Source organism: Condylostylus longicornis, unplaced genomic scaffold (genome assembly GCF_029603195.1).
Source record: "Condylostylus longicornis isolate FDR11 unplaced genomic scaffold, ASM2960319v2 ptg000030l, whole genome shotgun sequence".
In the NCBI taxonomy this organism is placed as follows: Eukaryota; Metazoa; Arthropoda; class Insecta; order Diptera; family Dolichopodidae; genus Condylostylus; species Condylostylus longicornis.
The window spans coordinates 4,208,741-4,230,720 of record NW_026577999.1 but is presented as its reverse complement, the minus strand read 5'-3'; the positions used below and the strand labels follow the sequence as shown (position 1 = coordinate 4,230,720).

Here is a 21,980-nt window from a genome sequence, read left to right as displayed (position 1 = left end):
ACTGTGGGGAACTAAATTTACTTATTTTATATTTTTTAATTAATATTATTCTTGAAAACATTTAAGTATTTACAAAAATAACATTTACTTATAAGAAAACAAAAAGAAAAATTTGTCTTTAAATATTTGGCACCATTTTTTTGGCCTTAAATTTCATTAATTTGGCTTTTCTATCAAAAAAAAAAATATTCTAGTATTAAAGTTAATTATTTGTTGAACGATCTGGTATTCCAGTACTTGTTATTACACTTGTAACAATTTCGCCATTTTGAATTGATGTCCGATTACTATCAATTGGTGGAACACTAAAATAATTACAAAATAAAAAACAACAATTACTTTCAATTTTTACAGGCAACTTGAATTTATTAATCAACTGTAGATTTTAACTTACGATTGATTTCCTTGCCTATTCATACTATTGGAATGTGGTGATTGACTTTGAGATGATTGTTCGCTTCCATTACCGCTATTATTATTATTGTTGTTGTTATTGCTTACATTTGAATTAAATTGTTGACTATTCGATTGTTGATGTTGTTGCTGCTGAGGTTGATGTACATTATTATTATGTTGTTGCCCCAATTGATTAGTGTTAGGTGATGAAGATGTAGTTGCACTTGTTGGTATCAATATTGCCCCAGGATGCATAGAAGAAGATGCTGAAGTAACAACAGCACCTGAAGTTGTAACACCTCCAGCCATTGATGATGTTATTGTATGTGCTGTGTGATGCGGATTTAAATGTAATGCTGGTGAATGTTGATGATGACGATGTATTTGTATACCATCACTAGTTACAAAATGTGGACCACTTAAATTCGGTATTGACAAGTCATTATGGTTTCCGTTTATCGGTAAATTAATTTGAGATGGATACATTGGTGAACCATGCATTACCATACCTAAAAAATAAACAACAAAATTAATATTATCGCATTTGTTGTTATAAATTTATATACTTGGCAAGGATTGCCTATTATTAATTGGATGAACTGGTGTGGTGCTTTTTGGTTTACGTTTACGTTTTTGTATTCCTTCCTTTTTCATTGAAAGAGGACGTGGTATATTATGTAGCTTAAAATATAAACCACACGCATTACAAACTGGTTGTCCATCATTATTTCGACGCCATAATGTTGTTTGATTTGTTTTACAATTGGCGCATATTACACCATTCCGGCGATTATTAGCTTGTGTTTGCTGTGCTCTTGGACGTGATTGCCTTTGTGGTGCTCTCTGAAGGTGATGGTGAGAATGGTTTGATGATAGCATTAACCCGATACCACCAGGTCCACCTCCTCCTGCTCCTGCAACTGAGGCTGTAGGTATTCGTGCTTGGGCACAAGAAGTACAATAGACTTCACCATTTTCTTTACGTAATAAGGGTAAAGTACAATAACGACAATATGAGGAGGGTGCCCATGAATAATCATCGCTAATTGGATTAACGCTATACGTTGTTGCAAAATTATTGTTCTAAAAGAAAAAAAATTATGTCAATTGTTTGTATTAGTAAAAAACATATTTAAAATACCATAAATTCAGGTTGATTTGCAGCTGTTGACCAATATTGAGCTTCACTAATTGAAACATTATTTTGACTTTGATCGTAAGAAGGTTGTACTGCTCCAAAATGGCTATTAGGTCTCACTGCTGACGCCAAATTTGGATCATTGTTCAATATCAATGGATTCATAGCATATGATGTTGTCGTTGAATAGTTTGCCGGAAAATAACTTGAATCACTCACATTTTGGATAGTGTTAGATGACGCCAGATTAGCATAAGTTTTCCCTTCAACTGGTTGATCATTAAAGAGAACATATTCACCATTAGCATTAGTAACAAGCCGACCTTCTTCGCTATAACGTTGTAAATCTTGAACACTAATTGTTGTTGTTGTAGTGTGATTTTGTAAAGCTACTGCAGAAGCTGTTAGCGATTGTCTACTTAATCCTGTTGAAGCTGAGGGATGAAGTGATTCTTGAACAATATGTTGATGTCGAATATTTGCATTAATTGGTTCAACATTATCTTTGATATCATTAGCTTCTCCATTAGGACCTGTATAAGAAACTAACTCAGAATTTTCATAATATACAGCTACGCTGCCAGTTTGTGGTGCAACACCATTTCCATTGTTCTGATCTTCTGCACGAGATGTTATTTGACCATAATCATTTGAGTGATATTCTTCAGAATCGATATCTCGTTGATCTGCAATTTCCCTAAAAAAATTTAATTATATTTTCTGCTATTAGTAAAATATGTTTATCAAAATTCTTAATGTCTTCCTTTTTACCTTACAGTTCCAGAAGTAGTCAAAATTCGTCTTTGTTGTGGCGCAGTACGTTGTACAACAACTGCATTAATAATAGTTTGGCCGGAAGAATTCGGAACTACAGTTTGTGATGGCGAATTTGGTGACGAAGTCGTTACAACTTGTTGTGCATCTTGATGATTCGTATCTATTCCGGTTGATGTTGTACTTGCCGTTATTTGTAAATTTTGTGGTGACATTTGAACTCCCGATTGTTGTATATGATTTTGCTGGTCTTGTTGATTTTGTTTTGTATCGTTATTAGCCAAAGGTGATTGAGAACCATTTTCTCTTTTAATACTTCTCATTATCTCGTTTTGCTGATTTGAATTATCTCCACAACCTTCCATCTGTAATATTTAGTAATCTTTATAAGGTATATATACACATTTAAATTTCAATTATGTTGAATATTTAAAAAGAATACTTAATTTAAGCAGTTTCTATTAAAAATTTTGCGAAAATTAGAAAATACAAATACCATGTAAACAGGGGTGTTCGTATATACATAATATGAGTTTTATTGCATTGCGCATAGATTTTTCGATTCAATTAAAACCATAATAATTGTAAAACAACTATTTTAGGCAATTTTACAATGTTTTCAAAAACCTCACTTATAGTCTAGAACGACAGCGGGTATTCATGCTTTTATCAAAGACACCTAGCGTTTTCAACATTTTAATTGAAAAGAAATCATGGGCTTTTCAGTACTTCAACAATTTTCCCTTTTTTTCGAGATATTTTATTTATTTTTGCAAATTTTTTTTTAATTTCATATACATTAGAAACTTTTCATACATTTTATAATTTGTGAGCCAATGATCATTTTAATTAAATTATAAGAAAAAATGACAAATATCTTAATGCAAATTGTAGCAAAACTATAAAACAACATATTAATTTAAAAATTATACAAAATATATAAAAATAAAATGAAAATTGATAAGAAATTGTCATGAGCGACGGTAAAGCTCAATAATACTTTATGCCTCTTGCGATTTGAATTTTCGAAAAAAATTTCGCAGTTTTTGGAATCTTTGTAGTACCGGATTGAGTATTGAATTTTGGAATATCATAAGACTTTCGTATTTGGATCATTTGTTACAATTCATTTTGATTTTTCAATAATTTCTAAATCTCGACTTCAACTTCCTCTACGTTCTAATTTAAGCATTCTTATAGATTAATATTTGGTCTAAATTATTTCGGAGGAGACCAAATTTTTAATCACACTAATCAGTTGGAATAAAATAATAAATTTTAAGTATTTTAAAAGCTATATTTTTAGAACTATTATCGTATAACATAATTAATTTGAATATCTAAAAGCATATCTTGTCATGTCTCTCGTTTACTGTTTACTTAATTTTTATATTATTCTCATATATATATATATATATATATACATACACATGTATAAAATTTATATTTATAATAATATGCAAGTTGTGATTTTTATTTTTATTTCTACAATATAAAAACTATAATATTAATGTAATAATTATTATAGAGCTATAAAACAAAACTACAAAGTCTTTAAAACAAAAACATTTTTTATGACCATTTTTTATTGTTTTTTATTTAAATTAATGGGATTTTTTCGATGTTTTTTTAGCATTTTTTATTAATAAAACTCTATTGACTATTCGTCACTTAAATTTTTTTCTTTTAATAATTTAAATTTTAACTTTTATTCCATTTGTTTTTTTAATCTTATTTTAATTTTTGACAAAAAGGAGCCTAATAAATCTTTGGATAATTTATCAGTAAAAAAAAATCATAAAAAAATTCATAAAATTTTTGCTAAATGAATAAAAAATTTGATTTTAATCATTAATTTACTCAAATCGAATATCAAATTATTCGAAGTAACATTAAAAATAAATTCTTTGAATCTCATTAGATTTGAGTTGGAATATAGACCAAAATAATAATTCAGTAGAAAGTTTTCTTATATATAAAATATTGTGAACACCTCAGGCATACGCTCCGCTTTTTTATATCCTGCTGCTGTAAATAACATTATGTAAATATAGAAAAGGCAACACTATATGGCGCGTACTGTCGAAAACTTATTCAACCTAATGCTTAATTTAGCTTCTAAAGCAACACATTAACTTTACATGTCCTACAATTTCTCAAACTCTGGTTGAATGGAAAATTTTCTTCAATGGAAGATTTGACTTACGCTTCATACGTTTCTAAGGGGAATTTACTCACCGTCGATGATAATTATTTTAAGGTACTGCATTCGGCCGAGGAGAAAGTTTCTATTACCGCACTACTATTCATAAAGTATATGTAAGTACATTAATTTATTTTACTATATTATTTGCAACTATGATGCCTACCATTTGGATCAAAATTGCGGAAGCCTCATACAAACTGCCCTCCCATAATTTAAAATGTAAACAGGGGAGCTTAAAAGTTCAGGTTTTAGAATTTTTTTGTTTTTTATGTTCTAATAAGCTTAATATCAATTGAAAAATTCTAGAAATGACAGAAATCCAAGCCTTGTTATTTAAACAAGTCAACTATTGATATAATATTACGAAAATTTTGTTTTTCTGGGTTAGTTCACGCTCAAAGTATGAGTGTTCAACAATAAAATAATGAAACTCCTACAATAAAATATAAGTAGTGACCTTGCATTTCGTACAGTTTATCTGGGCGGATTCTAAAATCTATACTATAGTGTTAATATTCTTTGTGTTTTTCGTTTATTCAATGCTCATCATTGAATTAATTTTGTCAATTAAAAACTAATCGGCATTTCTACAAAACACAACAAAACAAAAACTAACAAAAAATAGTCAAAACTTTGGAGTTCATTACGATTATTTCGAGTACATTTTTTTTTTGGAAATACGTTCAAGTGGCCGTGTCAAAAACCTAAAAACATTATTCAAATAAGGTTATACCTAATAGTGTAAATGATAATCAAGGCTTGTTTTCATCGTTTCTATTTGTTTTCTTCTTTTTTCATTTTTGTCTTCTCTTTCGAAATCAAAAAAAAAAAATTCTTTTGTTTAATTATGATGCCGGTGATAACTTCCTTCCTGTACGTCTAGCATATGTTATATAGGTTGTAATTGTATCGTATAGTAAGTATAAAATTAAAGAAAATAATGATTTTAAAAGAGTTTTTTAAGAAAGTGCGTTTTAAATAAGCATCAAAACTTATAATTTCACATATTAACACCTACATCTGTAGCAGAGCAATAATGATCCATCAAATCATTCAGAACAGAAAAAAAATAATTTCATTATATTTTTTTTCAAGAGAAAAAATTAAAACAAAAAAAATTTACTGATTTAAAAAGGTAAAAACATGCTCACTTTTAATGTTTACTTAAGGATCGTCTTTAAAAATAGACCGTTTTAAAGCGTACAGAATGTTTCATTAAAAATAGAATACCGTTTTAAATATACAAGGGAAATCTTTTGTCATAAAAGAAAACTAACTCGCTTCATCACTCAAAACGAATTATTTCGCTTCATATTGAAATTATGTAGACAACATGACCCAGAACAGCTTAAAATTAGAGATATCTTGAATAAAAGTCACTTAGTTTTTTTTTTTGATATGCCAATGATATCAGGTTTAAATCCTAAAAAATATTAAATAAAACAAAACCGAAAAATTACGTGAAAATTCAGGAAAATACTTTCATAATTATTGATTCGCACTTAGTGTTTAAAAAAATTTTTCTGCAACAAAAATTTAAATAAAACGACGGTGGAAAGTTTACTTAATATGGCATAGTGGTGCACTCTGTAACTAAACTAAAATTACTTATATTTGATACTCGTACATGCACATAATATTACATTATGCTTTTATTATTTGTGACATGTGGCAATGATTTTCTTCTATTTATATTTGTCCCCTATTACAAATAAGAGTAAATACTTGGAACAGAATGATTAGGACGAGGTATGCACATGCATAGTATTTTATAAAACAATAATTCATAATGAAATAAATAATAAATGGCTTTTAAATATAGGCTTTTCTGCAAGGTAAATGTTATTCAGCAACTAAAATTATGTAGCTTATGTCAGAGTCAAATTGATTTTATATCTGAAATTTTCTTAACAAATTTAAATGTTATCGACGTATGGAAAATATCTTAAAAAGAATAGCGGATCGGAGCATGTGACTTCCGAATCACAGTAGTACTACACCGCTTTATATTCAAATTATACTTTAGCTTATGAGTGTAACTTGCTGAATTATTGATAACACAGTTCTGAATTATGAATATTAATGTAATATTACTTATCCTATAATGTATATTAGTGAATTTCCAATATTAGTAGGTTTTAACGCATAGCAAAATGACAAAAACAGTTACAACAATACAAAACTAGAAAACAAAAGTAGGCTAACAAAAATCGAACCATGAAACCAAACAAATTCTGTAAAGTCTCAAGAAGTCTTTAGTCTTATAAAACAGAAATACATATACGAGTACTACATATTGCTTACAGCTTTTTACAATTTTTACATCCCGACATTTCATTGTTTTCTGTCATAATTGAAAAATTAATTTTCTCAATTCACCCTCGTAAATAATTGATAAAAAAATAAACAAAAAGAAAAAATTGGAAATTTTAACAAACCCATTTTAAAAGTTTTATGTTGACATAACCTAAACTTAAACATGTTTAAGATCACAAAGGCAAAAACAAAATATCAAAAGAAATTAGAACAAAGTTCAAAGTAAATGAAAAAATATCCCGGAAGGAAATTGCGTCAATGAAATTTAACTAATTTTGATTTTAAGCTTTTGTTAAACTTTTACTCTTCTTACCTCAAAAAATATTTTTATTAAACTGACTAATATTAAAGGTAAACTTCACTCCCATCTTATAAACTTCCCGAAATATTGACTAATAATAAATAATAGTTTTTTTGTCTTTGAACACCGTGTATACATGAAACGTCAGAGTTATTACATCAACGTAACATATATTTGTCGTAAAGCTTATGTTTTAACATGGTATGGTAATTGTTAAAGTATTGAATGTATTTTAGAACTAACAATTACAAATTGAGTGCAATCACAAAAAAATTTAAAATTTAATGAAAATAATTGTACATACTCAATAAATTCGAAGTTTTTGAACATCTTTTGATCTGGTTAGCTAATTTAAATCGTTGTTATTCGCATATTTAAATTTAATACTCACTCTATGAGTTTAATTCAGAGAATTGCTTTCATATACAATATATGGCATCTTTTTGTAACATTTAAATTATAACAATAAATAGAAAAATTTTAAACTCATTAATTGATTTGTATTGAGCGACTCTCAAAATTGATTATTAATTCGAGAACAATAATAAATTCCTCAACAAATATTAAAATTTTTTAATGTTTCTCAACCAAATTGTTAATTAATAATCGTAAATTGAGGAAATCGTAATGAAAATTTAAAAAAAAATGTAACATTCTAGGTATCGGAATCTGAAGTAGATTAAAGATGACATTTCAATATATAACAAAACTCAATATTATTGTTTTAATTGTTAATAAATTATAAATTTCTCTCTCTCTTTTTCATCTATTTTCTCTTAATATTAGAATGAGTAAAGTTAGTTATTTATAAACAATAATTTACTCAAATTTCTTTAGAACACATTGGGACAATTTATTAGTCAAAACAAAATTTTCGGATTCTGGCGTACATAAATAATATTCTGACATATGACAAAAACTAACGGCTTACGTTGTATATTTATTTTTCATTCAAAATTTTCAAATTCTTATAAATATACAATCATACATATGTAACATATTGAAATATAAATAATATTTTATGATATATTAGTATGTATGTGTATAGAAATACTTGTCTAGAACAAGATATAATTTATTTAATGATACATATGTATGTACATATATGATTATTATGTATTATTTATGCAAATAATATTCAAGATAAGATTATAAACTTAGTAAGAACAAAAAAAATATATGTAATAAAATTAAAAATTCTTATATACAAAATTCTGTATTCCCATATACATACGAGTATATATGCCTAAAATATACATATGTATGTATTTATGTATATTATATGTACATACTCATAAATATCTAAAATGAAAAAAAAATATGTAACTAAGATTAAGATAAAGATAAAAAAAAATTGTTGTATTCTGGTTTTTTGCTTCATTTTTGATTTTTTATTGCGAAAAAATAGACAGTTATAGGTGCGAATAAGTTGACTGCCACTTATTATTGTTGTTCTTATTATTATTATTAATATTCTCATACATATTTATTTATGTATGAATGAACGTATAGTAGTAGCTTATCTTACGATTAATTTTCCACCTACTTCTGTTTTTTTTTTCCTACTTATATGAATATAAAATGGTAAAAATATTAAAAAGTAATAAAATTATTAAAAATATGAGATTATTATGAATGTATTTGTAAATTTTAAATGGTTTTCTTAATAATACAAAAAAAAATTAAAATGGTTTTCATTATTAATTCAGAATTTCAATACATACATATGTATATAAATATAACATTATTATTCAAATGAAATTAATAATTTTAAATTTAAATTAAAGAAACAAACAATAAATCAAAGTTATTATTATTTGTCTTAAAATTTGTGTTTAACGTGAATGTTGAGTTTTTTTATAAATAATAATTTTTTTATTAAATAAATATGTAAGAAATGAAATACATGCAAGATAATTATCTAAACATCAATCAATCCTACAAGTATATTTTTGGTTTCATTTATCTTAAAAAATAAAACAAAAAATTATTAATTGCCTACACGAAAATATTTTAAAAGAAAAATAATTTTTTTTCTTCTCTTCAAATTTTAATAACTAATTAAATTTAATTATAGTTAATTCTAATTTAAGAATTCTTTAGCACGTTTCCACAAAAAATATTTTGTTTCTATTACGCTCTTAAAGATAGAAAGTCGAAAAACAAATACGGGAAGCATAATGGAAAAAAACAAATTACATGCTTACTCGTTTAAAATGTAATGGTTATTTAAAGCACTAAAAATGTCTTTTTTTATTTAAGCTCTTAAAACTCCATAATTTACTAAAATTGTTTTATTGAAATTACAAACACTTTTTCAAATTCCTTAAATACAGTAACAATTGACAGTATTGTTAAATCTGCCGTGAACTGTAGACAACTGCTAGTAAATGGCTACAGAAATTAATTATCATTTTGAACTTTCGTCAACCCTCCCTGGTATAACCGTAATGATGATATACACAGAGATCCCAGGATCCCTAGTATCAAAGACGAAATTAAAAAGCAAGCAACCAACTATAAAATTCGTTTATCCCATCCTAAGATGTCAACGTCGAGGCGGCTCATCTGGTTGACAATCAAAACTTTATTAGAAAACTTAAACAAACGAGACCTCTCGAGTTGGCTTAATATTTTTTATCTGGAATAACAAGTACCTAGTACGACGTTGTGGCAGATCACCAAAATTAACGTTTAGTCGTTTTCGACTAGTCTTATTGATTAAATGTGGTAGGTGTTTTTACTGGGTTAGAGTGTCACACTACTACTCTTTCGTCTAGCATCGTCTTTCGAGATTTTCGTCCGCCGCACAGTAAAAAAAAAATTTTTTTTTTAAACTCTTATTAGAGTCATATTTGCCTTAGTTTTACAGAAGCCATCAGCAACTGTTAGACTATAATAATAATAATCAATTACATCTCTATTCTTTTTTTCGGTTTTTGTTTTCCTCCCTAAAGTATACAATTACACTATTATTATAAGAAAAGCATGCCACATTTGTTTTCTGAAAGAAAGTCTTTTAATTTTTTCAAGTGATATGTACTAATTTTTAAGATGTTGTAATTTAAACTAAAAATAAAATAAAAGAACTTAAATAACTGTTTATTAGACCCAAATATACCTGCGAGTATTTTCGGTATAATTAGTATACATTTTTTTTAAAGCATATTTCTAAAATAACTCATCATTTTCTTACTAATTGAGTAATTGAAGAGCATGTAATTGATAATGTTTGTAGTGTAGTAACTTCACATTCTTATAACATACATAATGTTTATTCAAGGCCACACCCCATTTATGAGAAAAGTTATTATGTATATTTTTATTCGACAAACACGTGTGTTCCTTTAAATGTAAAACAAGGACATTAACAAATATTTTGCATATAACATTTTTAATTATTTCTTAAAATATTTCGTTAAACTTTAAGAATAATATTTTGTTTCTTTTTTTACATATTGTACAAACTTTGAAGTAATATTGCATGGCAACCAGAAGAGTAGCAGTTACCTACGATAGACTTGAAAGCTGTGAGTACTCTGGAACGAATCTCTATCAAGTACGATACTGGGCATGCTCCCGTCACAAAAAATTACTTCTGGATATTATACGGATTCCGATAAGACTATACGTCCACGGTTCTTTGTTCGTAAAAAAACACTTCATCACAAAATCTATTCAAAATGGCGCCAAAATTCAACATTTACAAATAAATGCATTAAAAATTCATTATCATCAGCTGGCAATACCACGAATCACATTATATTGTGTTATCAAAATAAAACTTTAGGGAAATTCTCACTGATTATATGACGAATTTTTAATCTTAAATATAAACTTTTTTTTTAAATCATTACAACAAAAAAAAAAAACGATCTATCTTATCCAATTGAAATGAAAATATTTCTGATAGATACAAACATATCTGTATGTAAATTTAGTTAAGATATGATATTTTTTTACTAATCGTAAATGGTGTACATATTGTAGATACCATTAATATCAGCTGGTTATAGAAAGATATGATAAAATAATCTTAAATAATTATAAAAATTATCTTAACTAAAAATAAAAAAATTCACTAAAGAATATCTTAAACAAAATAATTTTGCTAGGTTATGAAGATAGGAAGGTATAGGTATATATACCACAATGAAATTATAATGATAACCTCCGCCAACTGATTATAAGTAATGATTTTGATTTAATGGTAAAACGTGATTATTGCAGTCACGCTTCTCTCTTCTTACATTTGGTTTTATTTTCTTATTTTATTTTTGGAAAATTTCGTTTTGAAGGAGTGACTGCGTGTATAACAAAAGACTTTTCTTTTGATTAGATATTAGATGTTTAATTGGCGCTTGATTAAAATTTATCGACTTACCTATTACTTAATAATAAAAAAAAAAAAAAACAAATTTTTTTTGGGTAAAAATTAAACAAGAAATTTATTTTAGTGAAAGTGTCTGCAATATTACAAAAATATAAGAAAGTTTTTTAGTTTTAATTTAAATCTGTAATCAATATGCGAAAAAGGCACATTAATGTTGTTAATTACAATGAAATCTTATCATCTTTTATAGCGCTCTTACAATGCAGAGGTCATCAATTCTCAACACAATTCCTATTTATATTAAAGCTTTCTATGAGTAAAGCATACAACGAATTTCAATTCAATAATATTTAAATGACTAACATTCAATTTTGAAAAAACTAAATAACAAGTTTATAACTTTAAACCTTACCACACTTTGTAAAATAAATTTTGTAGATTTTGTAACCCTTTAAATTAATTAACAATTTCAAATATAAATTTCCTCGTTTTGTAAAATTTTTAAATTTAATCCTTTACAACCCTTTCTAAAGGAAGTGTGAATTTCATGTGGTTTAATTGATTTTATGATTTAATTGAAATCTTCTAGAAATCTTTAAAAATTATTAAAATTAATATTATTTTTTAAAGAAAAATTTGAGACCATCACCATAGTGGTAAAACAAAAACTCCTTAAACAAGAATTTTTTAAGGGAACAAAAACTATAATAAATATACAAAATAGTTCTAAAAAATTGGCGGGAAATCAAAATCATAACCTTACACAAAATAAAACAAACAATAAACACAAAATTTTAGATTAAATTAACAAAAAAAACAAAAAATACAGAAAAAATACGAAAGAAACAATATAAAAAATATCTAAAAACCAGAAATTTTTTTTTTTTTTTTTTTGCAGGATAAGATACATTATCATTATTGTATTTGTTTTGTTAAATATTCTATAGATATCTCAAATTTACTTTTTTTTTTGAGATAATTTTTTTTTTTTTTGATATCTATATTTGATGATTGGAAGTTATCTTAACTAATGTGCATTCCAGAAAACCCCCAACAGAAATGATTATTATGTGATAATGATTAAAAAAAAAAATTAATTTGTATAAGAACGTGATTTTCACGTTATACTCAGAGATAATCTATATTATCTTTCATATTTAATAATTAGAAAAATATTAGATTTCAAAATGAGTAAATTATGTGAAAATTTTATAATAAGAGGGAAATAAGTGTAAAATAAAAAATTAAAAAAGTTATATCGTAAATTTAATAACACAATTAATTATTTAATAGGGTTTACGTTAATAATGTTAAACAGCATGGTGTAAAAAAATTTTGAAGACTATACGATTAAAACAAGTAATAATAAATTTCAATCAAAGGACACAGCTATGCCCCAAAAACAGTATAACAACGGAAACTAAATTTTCAGTAATTTAGTAATTTTAATGTACTAGTCATTTTCCTATAATAATCAACATTACATAGTCAACATTCCATGTGCAATATAAAAATTACAATTTGCGTATGACATTCCCCTAAATTGTAAATAAATACCCGAATTACCCGAATTATCATAATTTATAAAATCCAAATCATATCATAATCGAGAAAAATATCCGAACAACGTGACCTAGTGATAACCGGTACAATATTCCCACATATCATAATCATATCATAATCGAGAAAAATATCCTAACAACGTAACCTAGTGATAACCGGTACAATATTCCCACACAAAGAAATACATAAATATATACATGGGTATCTCCGGATCGCAGAACAAAAAATCAAATAATTCATATATGCTTAGCTCGAAGATAGGTGAAATTAATAAAGGATATGAGTACTTAGAGGGATATGAGTACATGCTCATAAATGCGACAATAAAAATAAAATTAGTAGCCAAAAGACACAAATAATAACAGGCTAAGACGGCATGACACTCGTAAGCTTAAATCACAAGATTCAAAGCAAGAATTTATATATCACATATACAACAGGAGTTCGATAGACATCTGAACAGAAATCAAGAATAAACGCAAAGTGTCTCTCTTCAAGGCGGTGAAGCAGTCTTGGAAACCATCAGACATGATATGATATAGAATGGATTTCAAATGAAACATTGGCTATTATTAAACTAAGAAAGAATATTAAAAAACAATTGTAAAATATGTAAAATTTAATGGACAACAATGCGAACTGATTAATATGTAAAAGAATTAAAAAAATGGCAAGAAGTGATAAGAGAAAATTACTACAATATTTAAACAAAAACAAAGAAGCTCAAATAGCCGCAGAACAAAACACCGTCCGGCTACTAGCTATCAACAACAAATCATCTTAATTTGACAAGCAATTATTTTCACGTTTTATATAGATTTATCAACTCGGTCGCTAAAATTATGTAGCTTAATGCTTGTATATTATTTTCTCTGCGAAATCTGACAAAGTACAAAGTTATTCATTACAACATGTTATTATGCTCATGTCGTATGTACTCGTATGCTTGCTTTTTCTCTTATGAGATGCTTAGAAACTCTATGTGAGAATTATTTTCAAAAATTAATTAAAATCGCATTTATTTACATATTACAACATTCGTTCAGCATTTGCGTATAGTGTTCGTGTAATTTGAGTAATAATCGAACCATTTGTAGCAAAAAATTGGGAATTCTTTGCGATATACAGAAATATTGTTAACAAATTGCATAGCGTAGCATTCACATATTGCGCACATATAGAGGATATAAAAAATTTTAAGCAGCATATGACTTGAAAAATATTTCTGACACACAAATAATTTATAAAATGGTTTAGTCTTAAGGTTATCGTTATCAAGAAATTAATTCTTCTAAAAATATATAAAATAATTTTTTTTTTTTTTAATAGAATTATTCGAATGAATTCTTATCATGACAGCATATGCCTAGGTAGCAAAGCAAAATAAAATTAAAACCACCACTTCAACGTTATTTTTGTTTTTTTTTTTTTTTTTATTAGAAATCATAAAAACAATAATTAACAATCATTGCAACATTTTGTTATAATAAAAGAGGAACAGAAAAAAAAAATTAAAGGAGCAGCAAAAACCAAAAACACAAAACAAAAAATTATACGATGGCGCGAAAATAAAAAATATTTTATGAAAAATAACTGTACATATAGGTACTAAATTAAAATAAAAAGAAAAATAAATAAATAAATTGCGCAATTAATACAGCCATGCCTACATACAAACATTCAATATGAACAATTAAGAATGTACATACAAAGCTTTATACATATACATACACAAACATGTTTTTTTTTTGTTCAAAAATATCTGCAAGTGTATTTTTTGTAAAAAAAAAGTAAAATTTCATCATTACTTCAATTTATAAGAAAAAAAAAATAAAAAAAAAAAAGAAAATATTAAGTGAATTTTTGAAGTGCCATTGTTTCATTGATTTTGGAAAAAAAAAATAAATCTAAAATGGCGTACACGAACAAAGAGAAAAAAAACGAGGGAAAATATATGTGTACATACATTCATATTTATATACACAAGAACAATTTTAAATAATTTTCACAATAATATTTTTTATATTTGTTATAAAAAATAAAGAAAAAAAGTGAAAACAAGTGAATCATTGCCCTATAATTAAAGCAATAAATAAACTTTTAAACTCTTCATCAGAAATTGAATAAATTCTATCAGGTATTTTCAGAAAATATGAGAAAAAAAAAATTTAAATTAATTTTATAAATTATTAATTTTGAATTATTTGCATTATTTCTGGATGAAATTTTAATTTTAATTCTAGTAAATAAATGTCGTCTACAAATCTAATCTATTTAAAAAAGTAAATGTTTTGAATATTGTCTAAAACTCAGAAACTATTAAAATAATGTAAAAATATAAAAATTAACACAAATCACTAAATTACAAATAGTACTCTTTTCTGAACCGTATTTCCGTAAATGTGAAGAATTTCTTGTACTATATAGGCACTTCCCGCTGTTGCAAAGAATTCTATAAGGAGAATATTTCTGTCATTAGAATCAAAGAACTTCCGACAGGTTGAAAAATTTTTTGACGAAAAGTCGATTTTTTGTTGATTGAGATCATGCTAAATAGTTCAATATGAATGAAACCTGTACTGCATTACTAATTAACTTGTTAATTACAGTGATTTGTGTAATAGCTACAGTTGAAATCGTTGTTCCAAATTCTATAATATAGTGGTATAGGTTTGAAATTACTGGCATTGCTGATATTTCCACTTTTATAAATTGGTATTATTAATTTACTTTGTGCTAGCTCATGTAGAAATTCTTCATTATACTTTGTTCTATATTAATTTGCTTCCAAAGTTAGAAGAGGACTTCCCAAAAATTGTTATTATAAAGTTTTACATTTAACCCCTCAATTATTTATTGATATTCACATAAAACAAAAATTTTCAATAAACACATTAATATAAATTTTTTTTTTAAATAAAACATGGTCTACTTAAAAAACATTGTCTAGAAAAAATTCTCCATTTTTTTTTGTCTTTATTTAAAAAAACCCCTAATTTTGTTCAAATTTTCAATAATTTCTACAAAAAAGCATAAAATTTCTCCCTTCCTTGTAATATTATGCCTACAAATTTCTAATTCAAAACAAAAAGAAACGAAAACTCATCAAAAATAAAATTATACTAAAATCTATAAACACAAATTAAAACCTCTGTTCTGTTCTAATTATAGGCGCGTGTCTTAATTTAAAAAAGTCAAAAAAAAAAAAAACACTATTTTTTTCCTTTTTCTAATTGAAATTTCAGTGGCGCTTTACATCTTTGTTTTTTCTTTTTGTTTCTTTTACTCTTCCTACAACCTAAATATTTTTATTCTAAATTCTATTCGTTTAATATTTCGTTCTCTTTTACTCTTTCCAATTTTTTCACTTAATTTTTTTTTTGCGTTCTAAAAGGACAATTTTCCAATAAATATTTAAGGATAAAAGATAACAGAAACTATTATTTTTAATTTAATCAATAACTATATCTAATTTAATGACGGTGACGCGATATTAAGAAAAGATATTGTGTATGCGTCTATGTTGGTAATAATGAACCATATAAAGCGAGAAGAACTCACATGTAAAATAAAAATAACAAAAATATTAATGAAATTCCATTCAAAAAAAAAAATATTACTATTCTAGTTTTTTACGTTTTTAGGGCTCATGAAATTTTATATTAGGATTCTTAACTACAAAAAAAAGGAATGTCATAGCTAGGCTGTGTATGAAGAAACTATTTAAGGTCAGATAGACTATTTGATAAAAAAAAATTCAAAATATTCACAATCATTCTGTTTTAAAAAAAAAAAAATAAAAAGTAAAAAGGTACAAAATATTAAAAAACAAAAACTTAATATGAATTTGTCAATGAATTTTATAGAAACGTTTTTTGGGGGCATAAAATTCATAACAACAATATAAATAGAAAAATGCCATAGTTTTACATTTATATTACACTCAAAAACAAAAAAAAACAAAAGAAGAGGAAAAATTTTTATTTTTTTGTCACAAAGATTTCAAGATTGAATCGATAAAAAAAGGAAGAGATGTACAACAATAAGGCCACATCTTAAAATCCAAAAAAGAAGTAGAAGAAATGAGATAGTTGATAAAATTTATTAGTCTCGAATAAAATAAAAGAAAAACATAATAAAAAAGAAAAGAAGAGTCACAAAATATTGCCGTCCGTATGCGTGTAAATTACATGTAGGTATTTAAAATATTTTTTAACCCAAAAGAAGAAGAGTCCAGCCTCAAATTGACGCCATGGCTCTTCCTTTCTTTTTTTCATTTTTATTATTTTAATTATTTTTATTGTTTTTTTTTTCACATATATATACATATGTATGTGGATTTTTTTTTGAATGGGAATTAAATTGTTAATATATAATACTGACATGCATTCATATACAAGTAAGTATTATATAATTAAAATGTATAGCATTTATTGTTAAAGGGTCTTTTTATATATACCCATTTTTAGTGTCCATATAAAATTTTGTTTTTATATTGAAATTCTTTAAAAATGATTCATAAGTATTAGAAACTTTGTTTTAATTACGAGTATTCAAAAACATAATGTAAATTTTGTATAATTGGCATATTTTTTTTTTATTCCTACTTCGCACCTGGAAGAAGAATAAGGCTAGCGCACGATATTGTAGAATCATGAACACCAGTTTCTTACGTCATTGAGTTTAGGACTTTGAACCCGAGACTCTTCTGTTAAAGGACCAATGCAATAATTACTACACCATCGGTCAGGTTATAATTGATATATAGAATCAGGATATTTATTATTTTCACATATTATTTTTTCCAATTTGATATTTGAATAATATGCACATGAAATATAAAATACTTTAATTGATTACACATGCGAGTAAAATATTAAATCCTAATTTGATTATTAAACTTTGGCACAATATATTTTTTTTAATATTAAGACATAAGTTTTTTACTAGTAAAATCAAAAATATTCTAAAACTACTAAATATATTTAAAAGGTTTATTTAAAGCTTATAATAATTTGAAATTGTTCTGATTAAACTAATTGAGCTTATGATAAGTTTAAACAGAGCATTAAATCAAATCAGTTCTAAAGACTACACTACACTCAGAAAAACTATTATGTGATATATACATACTTATTTATGTAACATAATTATAAAATAATTAAAATTAGGATTTAAAAATTTTTACTCATGTACGAAATATTCTCTACTACGATCGGATGGAAATCAATCAAAAATTAATTACCATTTAACGGGTTTAACATGAACTTATTAAAGTTGTTCAACTATCAGTATTTGTAAAACTAATCATATTTATACACCACTTTCGAAAGTCGGTTGCCGTATCCTAACTTGAATAACATAATTTTTTTAAAACTTGCGATGAAGGTTGTGATAATAATTACTTCATAGATATTTTCATTCAAATATAGTCCGTAAATTTGATTTTTAGTTAAATTAACTATAAAATTGGCTGTATTACAGAACGTTTACGTTCTATAATTATAAAAACGAACATTTGCAAGAAAGTAAGTGGTTTAACCCAATATGGTCAAATTGGATTGTACTATACAATATTATAATACGCAAAAATTCTATAAAATAAATATTATTTAATTATATATTTTATTCAAAATAACTTACATTTTTCATTTATAAAAAATTAATGTTTATTTAATTAATAATTGTTTTAAAAAATATAATATTGCACAATTATTTGAAGTTGTAATAATTATATTTTAAATTCAAGTTATTTTTAATTCAAAAATTTTTTTTAATAATTAATCTCTTAATAATGAATAAAATTAAATATTCTTTTCATACCAATTAAAAAAAATAAATATTTAAATTTATTATTAAATTTCTATTTAATTTTAATTTGAACTGCAGTCATTAAGTAATATAGCACATTTAAATAATTCACACTAAATTTTAATTTTTACACTATATTTTAATTATTATTTTAAAAAGAGTAGTATTTAATTTTTTACGATATTAATTTTTTACGATATTAATTTTTTACGATATTAAATTTTTACGATTAAAATAGCACATTTATTTAATATAAAATATATTTTTAAAAAATTAATTTCATTAATAATATTGTATAAGATTAAAATAAAATTAAATATTTTATGTTCAATCATAAATTAAATTAGTATAGAATAATTAAATATTTTAATTCAATTAATTAGCAGTTTAAGTATATTGCACTTATTATTCTTATTTTTTAAAATAAGTATTTATTTATGTTAGAAAAATAATTAAATATAATAATTTTATATGTATAATTCCAAGTAATATAGCTATATATAGTATAATTGATCGAAAATTTAAGGAAATTTTTAAATATAGAACTTTTCTATTGAATGGTAAAATATAGTATGAGGTCTGAACTCTTTAAAGCTTATTTTGTTCCCCCCATATACACACGTAATAAGGTCTAGTTGAAGTATGTGTTTTTAACTCTTTCTTTTACTATAAAGCTTCATTTAATTTTATTTTATTTTTTATCTTATCAGTTACGATCACATATAATCATCACCTTTATAATTTCCCATATGCACTTCTACAATAGCATAATTTTATCTTATAACATCTTTTTAGCAATGTATTTTTCGTACTTATACACACATACTAAGTTAACGATAAGTGACAAGAAGAAAATGTACATAAAATGTCACACATTAAAAATAATAATTTTTTTTTTCTACATTTAAAAGTAATCAATAGCAAAGGTGTAAGCGTACTTAGAATACGAATTATTGTGATTTATTTTCCCTTAAATACATACGTAGCATAATTATCCAAAAACCTTATATATATGTATAAGTATTGTGCATACATTTTTATTAAGTTTTGTAGAAATTGGGTTCAGGTGTTAGTGCAAAACTAAGTTAAACGAATTCAAACGTTAAAATATTTGTCTGCTTTGTTTGCCCCAAAACTATAGTGTAGAGTATAAAGGTAAATTTTATTTTTATTGTACTAAAATATTATTTTGTATGCGTATTTGAAAATATGGGAATACTAGAACTAATATGGGAAATTTTTAGAACTTTTGAAATCTATTGTGAAAAAAATTATTCGTATGTATGTAATGTATGTATATTAGATTATAAAGTCTAAAAAGTCTATATAATATTGATCACATGTTCATCAATTTTAAATGTGTCATCGCATCAAAATCATGCTGATTTTTATATAAGTAATTTTGAAGATAATTTTGTAAATTAAAATAACTAACTATGTGTATAAAATTAATAATTAAATATAGAAAGAGTAATTGGAGAGTAGAATTCCAAGAATAGGCGTAAACAAACTATATGCCATTATTGGAAACTATAATAAAATATTCATTAACTTATTTTTTGTGATTTACACAGATTTACAATTAATTAAAAACTCCACACTTAATTTCTACCCTTCATCCTGGAGAAAGAGATGATGATTCTTCTTCATTAAAAATGATGCCGATTTTGCTTGGCAGTCTGATTTGTCGCATTTTTGCTACTAAATGACAATTTTTTCTGCTCTTTCGTGTAATATTTATTTGCATAATAACCCCAGATCCTAGATTATTTAAAATCATTTCATGTACAATATTAACAAAACACGCAAGAATTTTTAATAATTAAAATTTTAGAAAACAAATTGATTTCTTATTTCAATCCAATTTCCACGGAAGTTTCTTAAAATTACAAAAATTCTTGATATAATAATCCTTTGTTTTCATTATTTTGATCATCAAAATAAATAGCAAAGGCGAGTAACAAACTCCAAATTTCTTAATCAATCAAAATTTAATAATAAATTTATTTTAATAATAATAATAATTATAAACACAAAGCCATTTCTGTATTTTATGAAGATAAGATAACAAAAACAACCTGATGGTTGATTGCAACTTGTCATTTTTTTTTTATAACTCAATATTATATTATAAGCATTGCACAAATATTTAATTAAATTTCCATAATAATAACAATAATCAGAATATCAAAAATTTTATAGGGTAAAAGAACCAATTATAGGTCTTTTAACTCATTTTTCCTCTTGAAAATTCTGTTTTCATGTAGAAAAAATTGTTAATTATTAAAGCAAATTAAACTTATAACGTTGCCCCCGGGTTAAATTGCACGAAATAAATTTCGATCACTATTCATATATGCAATTTCTTTAGGTGCACTCCACTTCATTTCAAAACCGGAAGCTTAAATTAAACTTTTTCGGGGAACTGTAATTTATTTTTTTTTATAAAGCACTAAGAAACATCCAAAAATCTGGCTTAAATCAGTCAGCCCGGCTGATTTTATTGAAAATAATTTGAAATATTATTGAAAATAATTTTTTCGTAATTGCAGGATAAATGAGCAGGACAGTGAGGAAATATTAAAATTTACCCTATAAAACCAACAATGAAAATATATTTTAAAAAATGTAAAATCGATTATTTTAAGTAAGTTAAAAAATTTCAAAAAAAAAATACTTTTTTTCGTAGAAACTCAAAAATTTTTAAGGTTTATTAAAAAAAAATAATTTTAAAGAAAATTTTATTAGAAATATTTGAATAAATGTAATAAAAATTACATACTAGATTATTATTTATATTAATATTAATAATTTTTATTTCTATTAATAAAAATTACTAGATTTTTAAGTAAGAAATTCATACGAAAAAAAAGTTGTAAGTCTCCCCATAGAACATTAGAAATACGCTACTGAACTTATTGAAGGTTCACTTATTTTGCGATTACGAGTATATGATTTAATTAAAAATATATCAATTACTCATTTTAATTTAACAATATATTCGTCATATTCCTCATATTTTATATTAGTATCCCGAATTTCTGTTCTACACACTTAATATCAAACATAAATCTTAGGAAAAGCAAAAAAAAGCCAACACTATATACTTAAAATCCTTTATTAAATATCAAGTATAATTTAA

General features: G+C 25.0%; 1 protein-coding gene across 1 annotated transcript; it reads right to left on the bottom strand.

The window, feature by feature from the left end:
• Window positions 1-18,776, bottom strand: LOC129608039 (box A-binding factor). The gene is made up of 6 exons (XM_055519344.1): window positions 18,671-18,776; window positions 2,306-2,673; window positions 1,538-2,231; window positions 963-1,479; window positions 395-905; window positions 1-305 (listed from the first exon to the last, which is right to left on the bottom strand). The coding sequence occupies exons 1-6, from the start codon at window positions 18,677-18,679 to the stop codon at window positions 203-205; spliced, it is 2,202 nt and encodes a 733-aa protein (XP_055375319.1). The 5' UTR covers window positions 18,680-18,776; the 3' UTR covers window positions 1-202.
• Between the last annotated feature and the right edge of the window lie 3,204 nt (window positions 18,777-21,980).